The sequence below is a fragment of the Mirounga leonina genome, unplaced genomic scaffold (assembly GCF_011800145.1).
Source record: "Mirounga leonina isolate KUSES-001 unplaced genomic scaffold, KU_Mleo_1.0 Mir_115, whole genome shotgun sequence".
In the NCBI taxonomy this organism is placed as follows: Eukaryota; Metazoa; Chordata; class Mammalia; order Carnivora; family Phocidae; genus Mirounga; species Mirounga leonina.
In genome coordinates this window covers 38781602-38803500 of record NW_023270268.1, presented here as the reverse complement: position 1 = coordinate 38803500, position 21899 = coordinate 38781602, and the positions used below count along the sequence as shown (strand labels likewise).

Here is a 21899-nt window from a genome sequence, read left to right as displayed (position 1 = left end):
GAATTTATGAATTTTCCAGTGGGATATTGCTCTTGAATGCATGCTCCAGAAAAAAAAAAAAAAGAAAAGAAAAGAAAATGTGAGATATAAACTATCCATAAAATGTGAACAAATAAATAGGGAAAAATATTTATCTAAAGGAAAATGTTTGGGTATAGAAATCAGAAATCTAGATGTAGATTATAACCTTCATATTGCTTTCAGAGCTTGTTGGTTCTAGATTTTTCCACTGCAGAGTGAGCTTCACACAGTGGCCTGTTTCACATGATTTCACAGGCAGGGATGTGGCTCTTCCAACAGTTAAAGAGACTGGTCCACACAACTGTATCTCCAAACTGACAACTCCCCTGACTTATCCCTAGCAATTCAAAAAAACTGCCTTTCTAGTAAATCTATTCATTGCTTGATCAAGACTATTTTTTTAAAAAGAAGATATATTCTTTCTTTAAAATACTGATAGAGATTAAGATGGCATACTTAAAAACCATCCAAGCAATTGAGCCTTCTGAAACTTTTTTTTTCCTTTTTGTGTTTTTTGAAATTCTAGTTAGTTAACATACAGTGTAATAATAGTTTCAGGTGTACAATATGATGATTCAGCACTGTAATACAACATTCTATGCTTATCACAGGTACCCTCTTTCATACCCATCACCTATTTAACCCATGAATGACCCCACCCTCCTCTCCTCGGCTAACCATCAGTTTGTTCTCTATAGTTGAGAGTTGGCTTCTAGGTTTGCCTCTCTATATCTTCTTTTTTCTTTGTTCCATTTTTATTTAAATTCTATTAGTTAACATATAGTGTAACATAGGTTTTGGGAGTCGAATTTAGTGATTCATCACTTACATATAATACTCAGTGCTCATCACAAGTTCCCTCCTTAATACCCATCACCCATTTAGCCCATCCTTGCCCACCTCCCCTCCAGCAACCCTCAACTATATGGTCAACTTATCTTTCACAAAGCAGAAAGTAATACCCAATGGAAAAAAAGACAGTCTCTTCAAAAAATGGTGTTGGGAAAACTGGACAGCAACATGCAAAAGAATGAAACTGGACCACTTTCTTACATCATACACAAAAGAAATTTAAAATGGATGAAAAACCTAAATGTGAGATTGGAAATCATCAAAATCCTTGAGGACAACACAAGCAGCAACCTCTTTGACATCAGCTGTAGTAATTCCTTACTAGACTTGTCTCTGGGGGAAAGGGGAAACAAAAAGCAAAAATGAACTATTGAGACTTCATCAAGATGAAAAGCTTCTGCTGTCTATGAAAGAAACAATCAACAAAACTAAAAGGCAACCTACGGAATGGGAGAAGATATTTGCAAGTGGCATATCTGATAAAGGGTTAGTATCCAAAAATCTATAAAGAACTTATCAAACTCAACACCCAAAAAACAAATAATCCAGTTAAGAAGTGGGCAGAAGACATGAGTAGAGCTTTTTCCAAAGAAGACATCCAGATGACTAACAGACACATGAAAAGATGCTCAACATCACTCATCATCAGGGAAATATAAATCAAAACTATGATGAGCTATCACCTCACACAAGTCAGAATGGCTAAAATTAACAATAGGGGAAACAACAGATGTTGGCAAGGATGCAGAGAAGGGGGAACCCTCTTAACACTGTTGGTGGGAATGCAAACTGGTGAAACCACTCTGGAAAACAGTATGGAGGCTCCTCAAAAAGTTAAAAATAGAACTACCCTATGACCTAGCAATTACACTACTAGGTATTTACCCAAAGGATACAAAAATAATGATTCAAAGGGACACATGCCCCCCGACGTTTATAGCAACATTATCAACAATAGCCAAATTACAAAAGAGCCCAAATGTCCATTGACTGATGAATGGATAAAGAAGAGGTGGCGCACACACACACACGCACACACACACACAGGAATATTACTCAGCCATTAAAAAGAATGATATCTTGCCATTTGCAATGATGTGGATGAAGCTAGAGCGTATTATGCTAAGTGAAATAAGTCAGTCAGAGGAAGACAAATACCATTTGATTTCACTCATATGTGGAATTTAAGAAACAAAACAGATGAACATAGAGGAAGGAAGAAAAAAAAAGAGAGGGAGGCACACCACAGGAGACTATTAACTATATGGAACTTTTTTCACAATAAGTCTTTAGGTGTGGAGATTTAATAGTGTAAAATAAGCTCATGAAATTTAAAATCAGTTCACATGTCATAAACACTTAATAAAGTGAGTGTGTAGAGTATTGTGTTGGGCATTTCCCCAAATTCTCTTTTACCCAATGCTTTCTTTTAGCATCAGTGACATGACTGCCATCCTGTAATACTCTGCTCTTTGAGAGCAGGTTATGGGTTTCTACTTTTGTATCCTCCATAGCTCAAGCACTTTGCTTTCCAAAGAATAGCACTAAGTAGATATTTGTCAAAATCAATGTTATCAACAGTTCTGGTTTTTATGAGGCAGTTCTGCTTCTGCCCATCCCTGTAACCCAGGCTGTCACTAACCACAGACTGACCCCTGGAGGACATCTTATTCAGGTCCATCATCTTCACAGCATTGCATGTATTGGACTTCACCAGATTCCCTGTCCCCATCCAACCACATCTCCCCCGTTTCCTGAGCCATCACAGAAATACTTTCTGTGAAGTGCTGATAGAATGTACCACTCTGTGAGAATATGGTGGTTGCTAATGGTTTCGTTTTTTTAGCTTCCCAATTAATATAGTTATAACTAGTTGTTATTAATAATGTAACAACAATTAAAATAGCTACCATTTATAAAGAAGGGGTATGGCACATGGTATATTAACACTAATTATTGGATCATTATAATTACCAGTGATGATAACCATTGTTATTAGTATTAAGCTTGAACTGAACTGGACTTCTTTTTTCTCCTTTTTTGGTATTATCTCAAGTAAGCTATTAGAATTATAGTTATTTCATGTCCACTAGTTGATTTGAAATAAATAAACAAATCGTGTGTGTAGGTGTGTGCGTGTGTATATCATATATGTGTGTTTATGCTGATTTCAAAGCAACTCAAAAGCTTTACAGAGTTGGTGGTTAAGGAGCTAACTTCTGTGACTTAGTCAAGTTATTTAATGTTGCTGAGTCCTAATTTTCTCATTTGTAAAAAGGAATAATTATAGCACCTAACTCAGAATTTTGAAGATTAAGTGACATAATAAATATCTATTGTGTTACATAATAGCACTTGCTAATGTATGTTGTTATTTGTTTTTTATTATTACTATTTTTTAAAAGAACTGGAAGAATGCAGAAATGCAAAAAGAAAAGTAGTCACCATTTAATTCCATTATTTAACCACCATTAACATTCTAGACTATATATTTCTTATCTTTTCCTGTTTATATGTATGCCTAAGTATGTTAAATTTTTATAAAATTAGAAATTATTACCACTTTATAATTTGCTTTATCAATTTACTTTTCTGTGTCTAATATAAAGTCTTGTATATAATATTATTCATTGCATATTAGCCCATATATATGTGTTTTATAATTTATTCACTGGATATTTAGATTTCTTTGAATTTTTCACTCTTAAAAACAACAGAAATCTGATATAACTTGAATATACACCTTTTGGTACATATTTAATTTTTGGCGTAAATTTGTAGGCAACCATTTAATAAGCTATAGAATATTTAAAAAATTGACACTTTAAATAAGACTTTAATTTCCATCAATAGTGTATGAGACTTCTAGTTTCTATATAATATTCCCAAGCCTGGGTAGTATATATGTATATATTTTTTATTTTACCCAATCTAATGGCTTCTGTGCAATATGGGAAAAGTCATTTTAATTCTAATGCTAGATTCCCAGCCTGTAAAACTAACTAATGGGTATAAAATTCAGAAATATTGTCACAGGTCCTAAAGTTTATATTGATTCCAGTGCTGGTTGATGCTCAATATTTGAATTGTAGCTCAAATGAGAAAGGACTGTGGTGAAGTTGGGTTAATACCCAAAGAGGCTGAAGGGATGACTATTGAAAAGCATTCTTGTGAATGTTGTAACTGTCCAGACTATCCCAGTGTTGATCCCACTTGCAAATTCTAATTCAGAGAATGATATAATTAACAGTCATAATTCAAATTTATGATAATTTTTATTGCTGTCTATCAGGTAAAATGTGTACTTCATAAGGGCAGGTATCTTTGTTTTGTTCACTCATCAGTATCTTAAGCACCTAGCACAGAACTTGACACACAGTAGGGGTTAAATAATAAATGTCTATTGAATGAACAAATAAACTGGATGAAGCTACCGTATACCTGTCAAGAGGCTGAATGACCTGGTAACTGGCAGAATTCCCTTCCGAGCATGAGTGTGAGTAAGCTGCCATGATTGAGGCCTCTTGGATTTGCCTTTTCCCAACAACCATGCTGTGTCCCATGACATACCCTTTCTCAGATATGTTAATACCTTCAGCCTAGTTAAGATTCGACCTCCCCACTATAGTCCACATTCTTCACAGTGATGTTGGCCCTCTCTGCTCAAACCCATTATGTCTTAATAATTATAACTCAGAGGGTAGTATTATTTCCAAGTTCTTAGGGATACCCCATTGTTGCACCTTTGTACAACCTAGAACCACCACCTAATAGGAGAGCTGTGAATATATTATATGGGATAATATATAATGTAAAATATAGAACTATTCATCTAGGCACTATTATGTAGTGGTTAAAAGCCCAGGCTCAGGAGCCAAATCTCCACAGTTCAAATCTGGATTTTGCAACTTAAAAGCTGTGTCATCTTAAGCAAGTTACCTGATGACACTGTGTTCAGTTTTCTCATCTGTAAAATGCAAATAGTAGTTTCCTTATAGGATTAATGTGTGGATTAAATGAGTTAGAGCATGTGAAGAAATATGAATAGTAAGTAAATATTACCTATTTTGATAAATATTATTAGCAGTAATAATAACCTCATTGAGAATGTACTGTGTGCCAGAAACCAAATGTACATTGTCTCAGGTAATCCTTAAAACAATTCTATGGACTAACTATTATTGTTATCACTATTTCATTAATAAGGATACTGAGGCTCAGAAAGTTTTAGTAACGTCCTAAAACCATATAGCTGGTGAGTGGTAGAACCTAGATTTAACTGCAGATGTGTCCAAAATATTTTCTCATGGAGAAATTTTTTTTTAACAGAATCTGAAATATCTGCATTTTCATTGACGGTATAATTTCTAATATCTGTTTTCTAGCCTTTTTAATCATGATCACAACCTTAGAACATTTTTCAAGAAATTAACTTTCAAAGCATGTGAATATTTAAACATCCATCTATTGACCTGAGGATCTACAATTTCTAAAGACTCTTAGAGTCACTTATAGTGATTTTACTATGGTCCAGTTCACCAATCTCTGTATTTCCTCTACTAGGATTTTGGCAAAAATCAGTCAGTTAAATAAATAAATACAATTTAAAAGCTATAGGGTGGCAAATGATGACCAGGACAGACAAGCTGTGTTCCATGGTGTGAGTATGGTAAGCTTATAAACAAACCTTTTATAATCTCATGAAAAGAATAGCTATCCTTGCAAGATCAAAATGTCAACCTTTCAGGATTCATTTTCAACACCATACTGAAGTTACAGGAGCTCTTACCTAACAGTGATTCTGTACCCAGTGTGGAAGTCTTGACATTAGCAGTAGTAGAGACTCCTCTATTGTAAAGTAACTGGTTGACTGCGTGTGCTGTGTGTGACCAAAATCCTTCTCATTGCAGTGACAGACTTGAAATTTGAACACTTTTCAGACATCCCTACCACACAAAACAATGAAAACTGAAAAGCAATCCATTTACAGATGTTAACCCAGCTGCTGTATTTGTGGGCATAATTTACTATGACATATTTGACAGATTATTTTTTATGTCCTTGAGATGTATTTATTTTCATTGAAATATGCTATAAAATATTGTTACCTTTTTCCAGGTAAATGAATTGGGATATTTGGTTAAAGTGTCTTTCATAGTCGAGAGATTTAGACAATGTATTGAGAGCTAGCATGGCCATGAATTGGCAGAGTGGTGGTAATTTGTGCATAATGCATATTCAGGAAGCACATTAGAATGTTAGCTATGATAGCATGGGTTTGCACAGGATTCAACTTGAATTTGAAGATCTTATTTTTCTCTTCAACAGGTTAATTATGTATGGCTTTGTGAAAGCTATGGTATATGCTGGCCAGTTGAAAAATGGAGACTTCCATTTCACTGACTGTTTGTTTTTTGGTTCACTGATGTCAGCTACAGATCCAGGTAATTGCTCAAATAGTATGTTGTTTTTTTTTTCTTTTTAAGAATCAAAAATTTAAATTAAATGTTTCTCTAAAGACCATCACCTGAGTCTACATTATAATAATTCCTTATTCCTCTTTATTTGCAGTTGATACATGTATTAGTGATTAAAGAAAGAAAGAAAAGAAATAGTTGAATATCCTAATAGCTTTCAAAAAAATGCATCTGAAAACAATTTCAGTAGTGGGAATTTCAGAATTTAAAATTCATTACAGCTTATTTCTCTAGAATGTATAGACATTTTGAGCTATAGACCTTATTTTTTTTATCCAACTTGTCTTCTTTCAAAAATGATCTACTGAATTAAAGGGTAAAAAATATTTTCAAAAAGATTATTTATGGGCACGTTGAGTGGCTCAGCTGGTTAAGTGTCTGCCCTTGGCTCAGATTATGATCCCAGCATCCTGGGTTTGAGTCCTGCATTGGGCTCCCTGCTCAGCAGGAAGTCTGCTTCTCTCTCTCTCCCTCTACCCCTCGCCCCTGCTCGTGCTCTCTCTCGCTCTCCCTCTCTCTCAAGTAAATAAATTAAATCTTAAAAAAAAAATTATTTACTATGGAGCTTTTCAAACACATTAAGGGTAGGGAGAATAATAAAAAGAATTGTCATATACCCTTCAGCAATTACCAATACGGCCAATGTTTTTGTCTATACCCCCCTATACTCCCTTTTATCATGACTGGATTATGTTAGAGTAAATCTCAGACATTATATCATTTTATTTGTAAATACTTTGAAAAATGAGCATTGCTATTATGAAACCTAAAAATATTTATAATTATTCTTTAATATTATCAAAGAGCTAGTCTCTGTTCAAATATCCTCAAATGTCTTTTTATCATTATCATTATTAGTTTGTGTAATGGTTAGGGCCAAATAGGGCTGCACATTACAATTGATTAATATGACTAGTGAGTCTCTTTTAATTTATATGTTCCCCCTCCATCTTCTATTTTTGTCAGTTATTTGTTTGGGGGAAAAATAGGCACTTTGTCTTGTGGTTGAACTGAATATGGCTCCTTAAAATGTTCCCTTATACCACATATTTCTTGTAAAACTGATGGTTAAATCTAGAGGTTTAATGAGATTTATGTTCATCTTTTTGGGCAAGATTACTTTATAGGTTTCTATAGCAAAACATCACATAGTGATTAGTGACTCAGCTGTCAACCTGACTCATCACACTATTGTACAGTTTCTCCAACAAAAACCACCAGAACACACCTGTAGCTAAACAAGATGTGTTTTTATGTTTTTTTTTTAAAGATTTTATTTATTTATTTGAGAGAGAGAGAATGAGAGAGAGCACATGAGAGGGGGGAGGGTCAGAGGGAGAAGCAGACTCCCTGCTGAGCAGGGAGCCCGATGCGGGACACTATCCAGGGACTCCAGGATCATGACCTGAGCCGAAGGCAGTCGCTTAACCAACTGAGCCACCCAGGCGCCCAACAAGATGTGTTTATTATGTGTTGTAATGAGGGAAAATGCACACCAGAAGAAACATGGAAGCTTTCAGAAGGGTTAGAAAGGATTCATTACAGGCTTGGGCTTATGTTTGGTGATTTTAGGGAGGGTTTAAGGAATTGGAGCTTTGCTCTGGATAAGAGGCTGTCAGGAAACAGCAGTAATTGCACATTTTAGTAAGTCTCATGTAGAATGAGGGAAGACTGGATTGAACCTAAAGTTAAAATTGGTAAAGAAGTAGTGGCCTCTTACAATAGCCAGGATAGAGGGATGTTTAGTTAATTTTGTAGTTTAGACAGTGTTCATTATTTCTGTTAAGACATGATTATGCAGTAGTCTTATTTTTGTCTTTTTTAAAGATTTATTTATTTATTTGAGAGAAAAAGAGAGCACTCAGGGGGGAGGGGTAAAAGGAGAGAGAGAGAGAGAGAATCTTAAGCAGACTCCACACCCAGCATGTGAGCCCGACTCGCGGCTCAATCCCACAACCCTGAGATCATGACCTGACCCAAAATCAAGAGCTAGACACTTAACTGACTGAGCCACTCTGACACCCCTGTATTTGTCTTGATCCATCATGGTCATAGAGTGACCTTGTCGGATGTTGTTCTGTGAAATTGTCTGTGTGCAGCAGGAGAACACCAAGGCTCAGATGATAATACTAGGTCAGCCCCCAAACGTCAGGGGCTGTTTTGTCTTTCTTAGAATAGCCCTCTGACCAGTGGTATTGGCACCATGTGTTTGTCTGTTGTAAATGCAGAATCTCAGGCTCAACCCCAGATCTACCGAATTGGATTCTAGAATTTAACAATATCCTAAATTTATTCATACGCACATCAACGTTTGGGAAGCATTACCTTTTAGAATTCCCCATTTTAGCTAATGATTTTAGTATGTATTGATGGTTGCTGCTTAGTTAGTCCAGTGTTAATTAGGGGTTACAAGCTAGTGGTATGCTAATTCTATCCTACCTTTTGTATTTATTAGCTGGTACTCTCCTATAAATAAGTAGCTTTCCAGATCAACTACTTAAGTACCCCATGATATCATTTGAACAAAAAAGCAGGATAAATGATTGATTCTTTCCCTTTATTTACTAATTTTCAAAATAATGAGTTGTTTCCTTAGCATCCTCCACATATGATCAAGGAGATTTTTCTTTTTTAAAGTATTATTTCAATACATGGATTTTAAATGGTTGATATGTTTCAGTCTACTGCTGTCATTATTCTTTTTAATGTTCAGAATACTCCAACTTGACAACTGAGAGCTCCTTCAAGTTTCTCCTATATTCTTTTGTCATGACCCCAGTGGTCTTTCATAGGTTTCTTGTCTTTGGGTAGGACTAGATGTTCCAACCTTATTTTGTGTGTTTCCTATACCCTGACTTGGAACCAGCCATTTATAAGAGGGAAATTTATTTAGAGACCAAAATTTGGGCACTAGGGGTTTTCATTGCTATTGGATTGGTCATTGTTTCTAGATATTTTTATTTGTTTTGAAGGAGAAATAATATCATAAATTTATGTTAGTATTTTCAGTTCAAATTTAGGATTACAGAAATTTTACTTAACTGCCTTAAATTTTTATTTTTTCTTCTATCTACTTTTCTTCTTCCTATTACATATATAATTTCTTATTTCCTTAAAATAAACATTTTCAAAATTATAATATGCACATTATTATTTAAAAATATGATTATTGAAAACTGCTTAAGATTTCATTGTGGTTCTTTTTAACCTTTGGATATATCTGACTAGGGATGAATAGTTAAAAATTACTGTTTTAAGAGCTCTTGAAATCATTCCTCTATGGATTTTATCTTGTGAATATACAATAATGTTCATTTGTTTCATTTTGTTTTTGACTTTGTGTTAAAATTAAAGAGCTATAGAATTCCAAAGTGAAAACCATAGAACCAAAACAAGAGACATCTGGCTTCTATTCCTGTCCCCTCTACCTTAACGTTCCAACCATTTTGGTTGGTCTTTCATTTGCCCTTCTATTTTTAATCTAAGTAAATACACAAACATACACATACTCTACTATATGTTATTATACACATGGTTCTTCACCTTACTCTTCTTTAACAGTATTTTAGAGAGTACTCCGTAGCTATATGTAAAGATCTCTCTCATTCTTTTTTATAACTGCGGAGTACTCCATGGTTTATTCAACCAGCTGTCTGTTGATAGACATTTAGTTTTTTTCTTATCCTTTGCAATTATGAATGGGTGTTGTAACTAATAACACTAAAATAAATACCTTTCCACATTTTGCCAATGTTTCTTTGGTCCAGATTTATAGAAACAAGTTAAAAGGTAAATGGATTTTTCCTAGGTGTAATTTTCCTAGATGCCAAATTCTTCTCCATAAAGTTTGTGCCATTTTGCCTTCACACCAGCAACATATGACAGTACCTATTCTTCACAGCTTTGCCAATGCAGAATTCTATCACAGTTTTGGATTTTTACTTATATAGTAGGTGAGGATTTGTGTCTCCCTCTGGTTTGACTTAGTACTTCTCTTATTGTGAGTAAGGCTAAATCTTTCATATGTTTAAGGGACATATGCATTTTTTCCTGAAAATGAACCCTTTATAAGATGGCTTTGCTCGAGTAGGGTTATTAATTTTTATTTTGCAAGCTTTAGAAGCCCTTAATGTATTAGAGATATTAACCTTTTGTCTGCAATATAAGTTACAAATATTTTTCCAAGTTTTTTACGTTTTATTTTGTTTATGGTATGGGGGAGGAAAAAATGTTTTAATGTATGATGTTGACTCATTTCCTGGAAGAAGATGAAATAAAAGTAGGTCTCAGATTAGGAATTTGTGGTATAGACTAGAGGATCAGAGCCTCAGAATAGTGTAGAGGGACAAACTACTCTATCTTCAGGGTTAGAGATGACCCAGTCACCAGGTCATTGCTGGAAGATCTCATGCTACACTCTCATAGCCCCAGGGAAATGTAGAAGTTCCTTGGTAGTGATGGGAAGCATGAACTCAAGATGAAATATGTTCAACCCATCAGTGATTTCAAGTTACTTAAGGTTGTTTTTTCTGTCCATATATGGACATTTTGCTTTTAATGGTCAGGTCCCATTTCGTGTCACAATTGCACAAATCTGCATGTTGAAAAGCATTGCATCCATTGTTTCCTGGTCCCAATGCCAAAGGCCAAGTTTGTTGCATTCTATTGAGTTAATCAGCCAGCTCCAAGCACAGTTGTATCATGTTAAAGCTTTGCTCCTTCTGTGGCTGGTGATATCTATGAGGTTATGTTTACATGATACAGGAAAAGTGATTGAAATAGAAAAATAAATCCAACTTGGTAAGATGGATATTCATCTGCATTGTGTCAAACAATTGGGTTGACTAAACTTTTTAAAATTGACTCACAGCCATAAAGAGAATCCTAGGAACCAAATCTACTTCCAAGTCTGGCACCAGCTGTGCAACTTTGGGTACCATTTAGCCTTTCTAGATTTTATGAGTTCTTGGAAGTGGAAGATATTTGATCTCATTTCTCCCAACCCCTTCATTTTACAGATGAAGAACTGACTTTTCATCTGTAAAATGAAAAGTTTCGACTAGAGCCCTTTCCAGCTTTAACATCCCCTGTTTCTTATTTCTGTAAGATTGGTTTTCATTTTAAAACAAGATTTTGTTTTAAAAAAAAGTTAAAAATCAACCCAAAGCCCCCCCACACACCCCAGGCATTCTTGGGTTCCAACCCTGGTTCAGCAAATGTTAGAGAAGATCTTACATAGTAGAGACCCACACATGAACAGGAATACTTAAGCTTTCTTCCTTTACTAGCTAATTGTTATATTAAAACACCCTGAACCTACTCTGCTAAATTGGTGCAATTTAAGATCTTCAGCAACCTTAAAACACCTAGTTACTCTTACCCCACAATTATTCATTTATTGCCTAAATTATTGTGACTCACTAATTTATGAAAGAGAACCTATGCTCTCCAGGTCTGACTTTTCTTGGCCTTCTTTAAATTAATTCTTTCCCCTTTAGCCTTAGCTAAATCTTAGCCAAGTGTTATTAACTATTCATATTTTTCTTTTATAGACACATATTTAAACTTAAATCTAATTCTTCCTGCATGTTTCTGACTCTCCTTGGCCAATTTTCAGTTTACCTCCAGTTAGGATGATTTGACTATTATTTGATTGATTTAATTTCCTCTTTTCCTCACTGACAGAGATCCTGCTGATGGTGTAAAGGCCATCAGCAGCACTTAACAGAAAGTGGATGATTAAAGGCAGAGCCCCCAAAGAGATCATGTATGGTAAATGGCAGAGTTAGGAGAGGAGAGAAGCACTTAGAGGGCTTGATCAATGAGCCAGCTCATCTCTTCCAGTGTGTTTAGATAAGGGAAAGTAGGAGGGTGGGGGAGAGGAGAGAAAAAATAAACAATATGGCAACAACTGGAAATGATGCTTTAGTTAATATCCTTCAATTTACAAATGGCCAAAGCCCATAAGGGAACCCTCTAACCTCATACTATCTTCCTGTCTCTTTCATCATTGATTTAGGTCTCAGTTTGGTAAATTTGACTATCCAAGATAGTGATTTTCATTAATAAGTCTAAAATGTCCCTTTATATAGAGAGTGGGTAAGATAAAGAGAGAGGTCATTAAGGTGTATAAAGACACTTTGGAGTCCCAGTGTACCCATGCGCTGTTCCTCAGCACATCAATATCGTTGCTGTCTCAGCACATTTACATTTGTTGTTTCTCCCTCCTTGCTTTCTTCAGGTCTTTGCCCAAATGTCGCCTTGATGAGGCCTTTCCTAACCATCCTATCAAAAATTATACCCCATCTCCTCTGCTGCACACTCATAGACAAATCATGATGCTTCCCATCCCCCTTCCTTGCCTTATATTCTTGTACAGCACTAGTCACTATTGACCTACTATTTATTTCCTTATTTTTTTGTCCCCTGTGAGGAAGGAGCATTTTTTTTTCTGTTTTCCCCCCATTTTCCACTCTTATATTTTTAGTATCTAGAACAATAGGTTTTTAATAAATACTTACTAAATTAATGAATTAATACATTTGTAGAAGAAACTGCTAGAGCAAAATGTAGAGCTTGAAAAGGAGTCTCTTCTCAAAGAGAATGTGAAGCATTTGAGTATTTCAGATCACTCTCAGAGATAAGGAGTCTCATGACCCCAGGAGGGACAGTGACTCAAGACGAGGGTGGAACTCGCAGCACATGGCTGAACTTCCAACTGAGTGGCAATACTGGTTTCTGTCCTCCAAAAAGGATATATTCAACTAAAACAAAAAATATGTGTCTTTCTTCTTGTCTGGCCACACAGCCAATATTTCTTTCTCCCTGTTTACCAGTTGTTCAGTGGCTTAAAAATTTCCAGAGCACCAAGCCATAGATTGTAGACTTGCAGAAGCAGTTATAATAGTGTGGGGTTTTTGTTGTTGTTGTTGTTGTTGTTTTTTGGGGGGGGTTGTTGTTGTTGGAAGATGTTAAAAATAGGAGCTACCTTTAGGAAAAGGAAAAATTCAACACATTATTAATCACTCAGAAGATGCCAGAAACTCATCCTGGTATTTACAGGGCTGAGATTTCTTTCAAGGTCTGCAGGAAGCCACTCATTCAAGCACATTTGGGCTGTGCATTTTCTTACTTCATCAATTTCTCTGTTCCCTATTTGGATTAAAATGTCTTCATTTTATATGATGCAGCTGCATTGAGACTCAAATACAGCTGTGCTATTTTGAACTCCAGAAGTATTAGCCCAGTATTTAAAACTAGAAAATAATTCTTACTTCATAGACTTGTCCTATTTTTTCCAAGAAAATTAATTCAGGTTGTCCTGTTTTAGGTAAGGCTTACTAAAAAATTCTTCTGTCCAATATGATGGCTACAAGCCACATATGGCTACTTGGAAAGCGGCTAGTCCAAGTTGAAAGGCTATAAGTATAAAATACACCCTAGATTCAAAGACTTAATATGAAGAAAAGTTTAATATCTCATTGATAATTTTTACATTGATTACATTTTGAAATTATGAGATTCATTTAATATTGAGTTAAAGAAAATATACTATTAAAATTAATTTTACCCATTTATTTTTACTTTTTTAATGTGGTTACTAGAAAATTTAAAATTATATATGTGGTTTACATTATATTTTTGTCAGACAGAACTACTATAGAGCAATATAGATATGGAACGGTTGTTAGTCAAAAAATATCCTTTTTTTCCACCTTTGTTATTATTGACATATAAATATGTACATTTAAGGTGTACAATGTGATGATTTGATACCCATATATATTGCAAAATGATCACCACAATAAAGTTAGTTAACATCCCCTCACATAATTACCTGTGTGTGTGTGTGTGTGTGTGTGTGTGGTGGCAACATTCATGATCTGCTCTTTTAAAAACTTTCAAGTATATATTATAGTTTGGTTAACATATTAACATGCTATATCTTTCTAAAACTTATTAATCTTATAATTGGAAATTGATACTTTTTGACCAACATCTACCCATCCCCCCCAGCTCCCAGCCCCTGGCCACCAACATTCTTGTTTCTATTGCAATGAGCTCAGTTTTTTAAGATTACATACAAAAATATGATCCTTAATAAAAATACCACAACAATTTTAAGTCAAGTAGAAAAATTAAGCACAAATACAATGCACTGCACAGATTATGGCATTTTGGTGAAATATAGGCACTTTATTTCTATGATTTTGAACTAGTATGTCTGAAGTTTTCTTTCTAATGTCTCTTTTTCCAGTCCTATTTTTCTGCTCCAACACATAATAACCCATAAACTAGCTTCACCCATGCTTCAGAAATAAAGTAAAGAGAAACAAGATTAATGCTCTGTATGATTTAAAAATCATGTATGTGCCATTCAAAACTATACATACTGCAACCTCTGACTTGAGAGAAACAGATTAAATAAGTTCCTGTCCAAGTGTCTCAACTGTGTTTTTTTCCTTAGTTGAAACATAAATCATAGGTTCCTAAAGTCTGACAATCTGAGTTGTTTTTTTAATGCCCATTACTGTTTTGTTTTATAGAGCTTGTCAGAAATCCAAGAAACTTGACATTTATATTATGTTACCCCTATTTCAAAATATGTTGACACATTTAATGGCCCTAAATTGGGTAGACTCAATAACAGAAATAAATATTTGCCTCAAAGAAGTAAATAGAAACTACCTGTGTGGCCAATTGGGAAAGTACAGTTAATAATTCTTCTCATTAAGTTAATGTACATTATTATTCAATTCTCCAATTAAATAAGTCAAAATATATATAGTACTTAATAGGATCCATTTCTTTTTTTTTTTTTTTTTAGAATTTGTTTTAAGTAATCTCTACACTCAACATGGGGCTCAAACTTACAACCCGGAGATCAAGAGTTGCACACTCTCCTGACTGAGCCAGGCAGGCACCCCACATTCCTTTATCTTTAGCATCATCAACATCAAGTAACATTTAATGTTTAGATCTAAGAAAGCATCTACAGATCTCAAAATATAAAAATCCTGTCAATTTTTACACAGGGCATAGTATATATTTACTGAATAAATAGAACAGTCATTGAGTATTAAGAACACTGACTATGGAGTGGGATAGGCCTGTGTTTAAATCTACATTCTGTCTGACCTACTTGAGCCTCAGTTTCTCCATCTATAAAATGAGCATAGTAGGACTTTTTAAAGATTCTTTATAAGGATTACATGAGATAATTTTATTATTATTATTAATATATTGTTATTTTTATCCTACACTAAGATGAGGCTGCTATTTTATACTCAGCAAGTGAGACATGCACAGTTTTGCCTGTTTTCCTGGTAGCAGTAATGGATTTCCATGAATCTATATTCTTGGTTAATAAAATGCTCCCTTGACCAACTAAATTCATTTGTGACTTGCTTGGTTAGAGTTGGGAGTATAATATATGCAATATGGTAATTTTGCTTTTATAAAACACAAATATACTTTATATTTGTTTTCAGAGGTGGTAGATAGTAATATGTGAAAGCAAATCTCAGACATTGTCATTTTATGCACATGTATTTTGTTATACATCTCTATAATTATGGGCATTGTTCTTATGTAACCATAAAGCCATTATCAAACCTATAAATTTTCCATAATCCATTGGTATCATCTAGTACCTATCCACATTCAAATTTCTCTGATTTTCTTTTTATTAAAGTATAGTTGACACACAATGTTACATTAGTTTCAGATATACAGCATAGTGATTCAACAATTCTATACGTTATGCTATGCTCACCATAAGTGTAGATACCATCTGTCACCATTCAATACTATTACAATGCCATTGACTATATTCCCTATGGTGTACCTTTCATCCCCATGACTTACATTCCACATGGAAGCCTGTACCTCTCTCTTTCCTTCACCCATTTTGCCTATCCCTTCACTATCTCCCCTTGGGCAGCCACCAGTTTTTTCTCTGCATTTGTGAGTCTGTTTCTGCTTTTTTTGATTCTTTGTTCATTTGTCTTGTTTTTCAGATTCCACATATAAGTGAAATCATATGCTATTTGTGTTTCTCTGTGTGACTTACTTCAGTTATCATAATACCTCTAGGTCCACTTATGTTGTTGCAAATGGCAAGACCTCATTCTTTTTTATGGCTGAGTAATATCCCATTGTGTGTGTGTGTGTGTGTGTATCTCACATCTTTTTTATCCATTCATTATTAATGGACACTTGGGTTTCTTCCTTATCTTGGCTATTGTAAATTGTGCTGCAATAAACATAGAACTGAAACCCAGAATTGATAAATAAAGAATAGACATACTTGAGTATATAAAAAATATATTTAAATAATAAAGGATAACCATTAAGAAAATCAATAAGCAGACAACACATTGGAGTAAAAGCATTTAAATATAGAGGACCAAGTATTACTATTTCTTTTTTTTTAAGATTTATTTATTTATTTGAGAGAGAGAGAACAAGCAGGGGGATGCAGAGGGAGAGGGAGAGAGAGAATCCTCAAGCTGACTCCCCACAGAGCACAGAACTGGATGTGGGGCTCCATCCCAGGACCTTGAGATCATGACCTGAGCCAAAATTAAGGACCTGCCACTTAACCGACTGAACCACCCAGGCACCCCCAAGTATTATTATTTCTAATATAGAAAGAACACTTTAAAATGTCAATCTGGCAATAAATAACAGAAAAATGGACAAAGATTATGAAGAGGCAATTCATAGAAGAACAAGTCCACTTGGGGTACAAATATGCAAAGTTGTTCAAACTCACCAGAAGTCATAGAAATCTAAAATAAAGTAACAGCATGTCATTTTATACCTAGCAGTTTGGCAACAACTGTAATGCCAAATAACAGTCATTGATGGCAGGGAGGCAGGGAAAAGTAGACTGTTACACATTTCTAGTGAAAATTTAAATCATTAACATACTTTTGGAAAGCAGTGTGGCAACAGCTATTAGAATTTAAAATACATAGTTCCTTCTGACCCAGTGTTCTGACTCCTGGATCCTGTCCCACACAAGTAAAAATATTGGATTCTTAATAATGTAGGGACAAGGCTGTCTATTGCAACATGTTTTTTAAGTGGAGAAAAAAAACAAAAACAAAAAGGAGCAAAGTGAATCCTATCAATAAGGGAATTGTTGGAAAGGTTGTAGGACATCGGTAAAATATCATGTAGCCATTAAAGAGGATAAATTAGTGCTCTTCCAGCTGACTTGAGAGATACCCAGGAGGCATTGTTGACTTTGTAAAGCAAGATGTAGAAAAGTATATATAAACTATGATTCCAATTTTTAATATATAGACAAATATGTATGTGTGTATATAAAGCAGAACTCACGGGGTATAACCATAGAAATTGCTTTTTTTTTTCCTCCCACTTCTCCTTTATTTTTTATTTAAAAATTTTTTTAAAAAATTAAAATTTTAATTCCAGTATAATTAACATACAGTGTTGTATTAGTGTCAGATGTACAATATAGTGATTCAACAATTCTGTACATTACTCAGTGCTCATCACAGTAAGTGTATGCTTAATCCCCTTCACCTATTTCACCCATCCCCCGACCCACCTCCCCTCTGGTAATCATCAGTTTGTTCTCTTTAGTTAAGAATCTGTTTTTTGCTTTGTCTCTTTTTTCTTTGTTTATTTCTTTGGTTTCTTAAATTGCATATATGAGTGAAATCATATGGTATTAGTCTTTGACCTACTTATTTCACTTAGCATTATACCCTCTAGATCCATGTTGTTGCAGCTAGCAAGAGCTCATTCCTTTTTATGGCTGAGTAATATTCCACTGTATATTTACCCATTACATCATCTATTGATGGACACTTGGGTTCTTCATCCATTCATCTATCAAGGGATATTTGGGTTGTTTCCATAATTTGGCTATTGTAAATAATTCTGCAACAAACATAGGGGTGTATATATCTTCGAATTGGTGTTTTTGTCTTCTTTGGGTAAATAGCCAGTAGTGGAATTACTGGATGATGTGGTAATTCTATTTTTAATTTTTTGACTCCATACTGTTTTCCACAGTGGTTGCACCAGTTTGCATTCCCACCAATAGTGCACAAGGGTTCCTTTTTCTCCACATCCTTGCCAACACTTGTTGTTTCTTAAGTTTTTGATTCTAACCATCCTGACAGGTGGGAGATGATATCTCATTGTGGTTTTGATTTGCAATTCCCTGATGATGAGTGATGTTGAACATTTTTTCATGTGTTTATTGGTCATCTGTTTGTCTTCTTTGGGGAAATGTCTGTTCTTTCTTCTGCCCATTTTTAATTGGATTATTTGTAGGTTTTTTGGTGTTGAGTTGTATAAGTTCTTTATATATTTGGGATGCCAACCCCTTATTAGATATGTCATTTGCAAGTATCTTCTCCCATTCGGCAGATTGTCTTTTTATTTTATTGATTGTTTCCTTTGCTGTGCAGAAGCTTTTTATTTTGAGGTAGTCCCATTTGCTTTTGTTTACTTTGCCAGAGGAGACATTTCTAAAAAAATGTTTCTATGAATGATGTCAGAGAAATTACTGCCTCTGTTTTCCTCTAGGAGTTTTATGGTTTCTGGTCTGACATTTAGGTCCTTAATCCATTTAGAGTTTATTTTTGTGTATGTTTAATAAGGTTATCCCATTTCCTTCTTTTGCATGTAGCTGTCCAGTTTTTCCAGCACCATTTGTTGAAGAGACTGTCTTTTCCCCATTGCATATTCTTGCCTCCTTTGTCATAGATTAATTGATCATATAATCGTGGGTTTATTTCTGGGCTTCTCTGTTCCATTCTCTCCCATGCTCCTTTTAAAGTATTCGGTGAGGTTACATTTTTTTTTCATCTGCTGGATAAAAATCTTTGGTCTTTAAGTTGCAATTGGAGTTTCAATTCAGCAGTGAACATTTCTAATCCCATATAATACTGGAAGTTTTCAATTTAATTTAAGACTCTACCCTACCTCCCCTAGCCTGTTGAAGGCAGGCTGTCTACCTTTGGGACAAGAGATGTGGTTGGGTTCTTTATTCTTTCTCATGCTTCTCATCTACCCCTTGCTGGATGCAGTTTCTGACACCTACAAAGGTAGATGCAGAGATGAGGTGAGGGAATTTTTTATTTGATAGATAATTAGCTACCATCAGAGCAACTGGACAGCCATAGCCCATTAGGTTTCTCAGGTGAGAGTCAGAGTATTTCACTGTGTCCCCAAACTCTAGTCACATTGTAAGCTGTCTGATGGCCTAGCCAAAGTCCCTCTCCATAGGCGTGAGATTCACAAGTAGCAAAACAACTCCCTTCACAAAAACCTCTAGGCTAGAGTCTAGAGAGAGACACTTTCTCATTCTTAATGTAGGTGAGAGGTTTAAGGGAGTCATGTAACTTATTTTTGGATAAATATTTTAAAATTGTGCATCTTATTGTTGAACATGTAATTTTTTTTCTTTGTTCCTTAAACTTCTGATTTAACGTCTGTTACAAATGTGTGTGTATGCTTATTACAAAGAAAATTTTAATATAAAGAGATTTTGGTGGGACATATACTAGATTATAAATTGGGTTATTAGGAGGAGGGAAGGTATGAGTTTAGGAAATGAAGAATTGTGGAAAAGGGAGTCATGTTAAAAAGGAAAAGAAAAAAGGTAATTAAAACAAAGCAAGCAAATAAACAATATGTACAATGTGATCACATTTATGCATTTATATGGAAGCACATCTATGTATGTAAAAAAGAACTCTTCAAAATTTCACAGAAATGAGAAAATTAACCAATTATTTTTATATCGTTAGTAAATCACTGAAATGTGATAAGATCTTAAAGGAAAGTCATCCAACTCAATATATTATTGCACATGCCATGAAGTAAAAAAAAAAAAAAAAATTCAGTGACTTTGTGTATTACATGTAAGTCACACATCTTGACTTGCTCTGGCAGCTAAAGTGTGCTAAGAATCCCAAGTGTTTGATGAAGCCCTGAGCACTGGATGTTGGCTTTCATAAGGAGACTACTGGCTCTTGTTAATTGAATTTAGAAAATTCACTCTGGCATTATCCTGTCTGGAGCCTAAATTAAATGCATGGATGATAATTCATTTATTGAAATTAGAAGCCAAGAGGAATATAGATACAAAGTCAAAGTTTCTGCTTTGCTAATGTTGAGCCCAACCAGCCTCTACTTGACAAGTGTCATGGCACCATGCTATTTTTATTACTGGGAGGTGGGAGATCTGAGGTCTAGTTCAGTTCCTGCTACTAACTCACAGGGCAAATCAGGTGTCTACATTACCTTTCTAGGTTTAGTTTCCTCATATATTCTAGAGGAATTAGATAATTGCTGAGGTAATTCCTGCTCTACTTAGTGGTTCTCCAACTTGAGCGTACTTAAAACTCACTTGGGGAGTTTGTTAATATGCAGATTCCTGGGCTCTATCTCCAGATACTCTGATTCAGTAGGTCTGGGATGGGGTCCAAAACTGCAATTCTAAGTGTCCAGTTGATGCTGATGATGCTAGTCCAGAGACCTGATGGATATAAGAATTGATGGGTGGAATATTTGCATTTCAGAGTAAACTAGTGAATTATGGAGTGAAGCCGGCTCAGTACTGATTTCTGAGACTTCCACCTCTTGGAGTACAGACCGCCCTTCTGAGATGCCACGAGTCCACCTGTCTCCTGGCATTCTCCATTACCCAGTGTTTCCAGTATATGCTACGTAAAATCACAAATAGGTGTCACTCTAATTTGGGGGCAAATTGGTCCTGAGAGGAAGTGTGAGTTAGGACACTGGAGAATATGTCACCAGCTCCTAATTTTGTGGGTTAAAAATCTAAGAGAGCTCCTAGGAAGTTATCGGCATAAAATGATCACAGTTAGGATGGATAATAAACTTTTAATCCCAAGAAGAACTGCCCCTAAAAACAAAATAGGCATGTGATGGAGTAGGAGGGTTAGCTAAAAATGAAGTCAAGATAGCGTCTTCTAGTGGCCGAATTATCCTGGATATTAAAAGTGTCTGCTCATTAAAGCAAGATTAGTGTCATGGGTGAATGGAGCAGTACGTTTTAGTGCTTTAACTTCTCTGAACCTCACTTCCCATGTCCTTAAAATAGACACTGTAAAAACAAAACAAAATAGAAAATACCTCCAATTTCTTCACAGAATTGCTGTAAGATCAAATGAAATGCTGTGTAGAAATTTTTTTGTAAATTGCTAACTTATTAAATAAATTTTTACTAACAATGAGTTCTTCTAAGTCACTTTATTGGCTTTTTAGATAACACTATCATAGCATTCTTATTTGTTTACAGTTGAATGTAAAATTGCCAGATATGCATTGTTTTCTTAAGTAGCCATGATGAAATAACTGTTTTCTCATATTTCATTACTTGTTTACCCACTTTCATAGTCAACCTCCAATATAAAGAGATTTAAAAGAAAAACATAATTGAATTATATTTATCATGTGGATTCCCTACTTTTTGTAATATCTTCTATACATTTAGATATTTAAAATTCCAAGTAGTTTCCCTGTGCTTCCAGATGC

At 34.9% G+C, this 21899-nt stretch overlaps 1 protein-coding gene across 5 annotated transcripts in view; it reads left to right on the top strand.

Annotated features, from left to right (window-relative positions):
- The window catches only part of SLC9A9 (solute carrier family 9 member A9), a 685847-nt gene that overhangs the window by 259848 nt on the left and 404100 nt on the right, over positions 1-21899 (top strand). For all 5 annotated transcript variants that reach the window (XM_034996352.1, XM_034996353.1, XM_034996348.1 and 2 more), the window contains one exon: positions 6202-6317. In XM_034996352.1, the coding sequence (XP_034852243.1) occupies positions 6202-6317 (116 nt within the window). The remainder of the gene's footprint in view (positions 1-6201; positions 6318-21899) is intronic.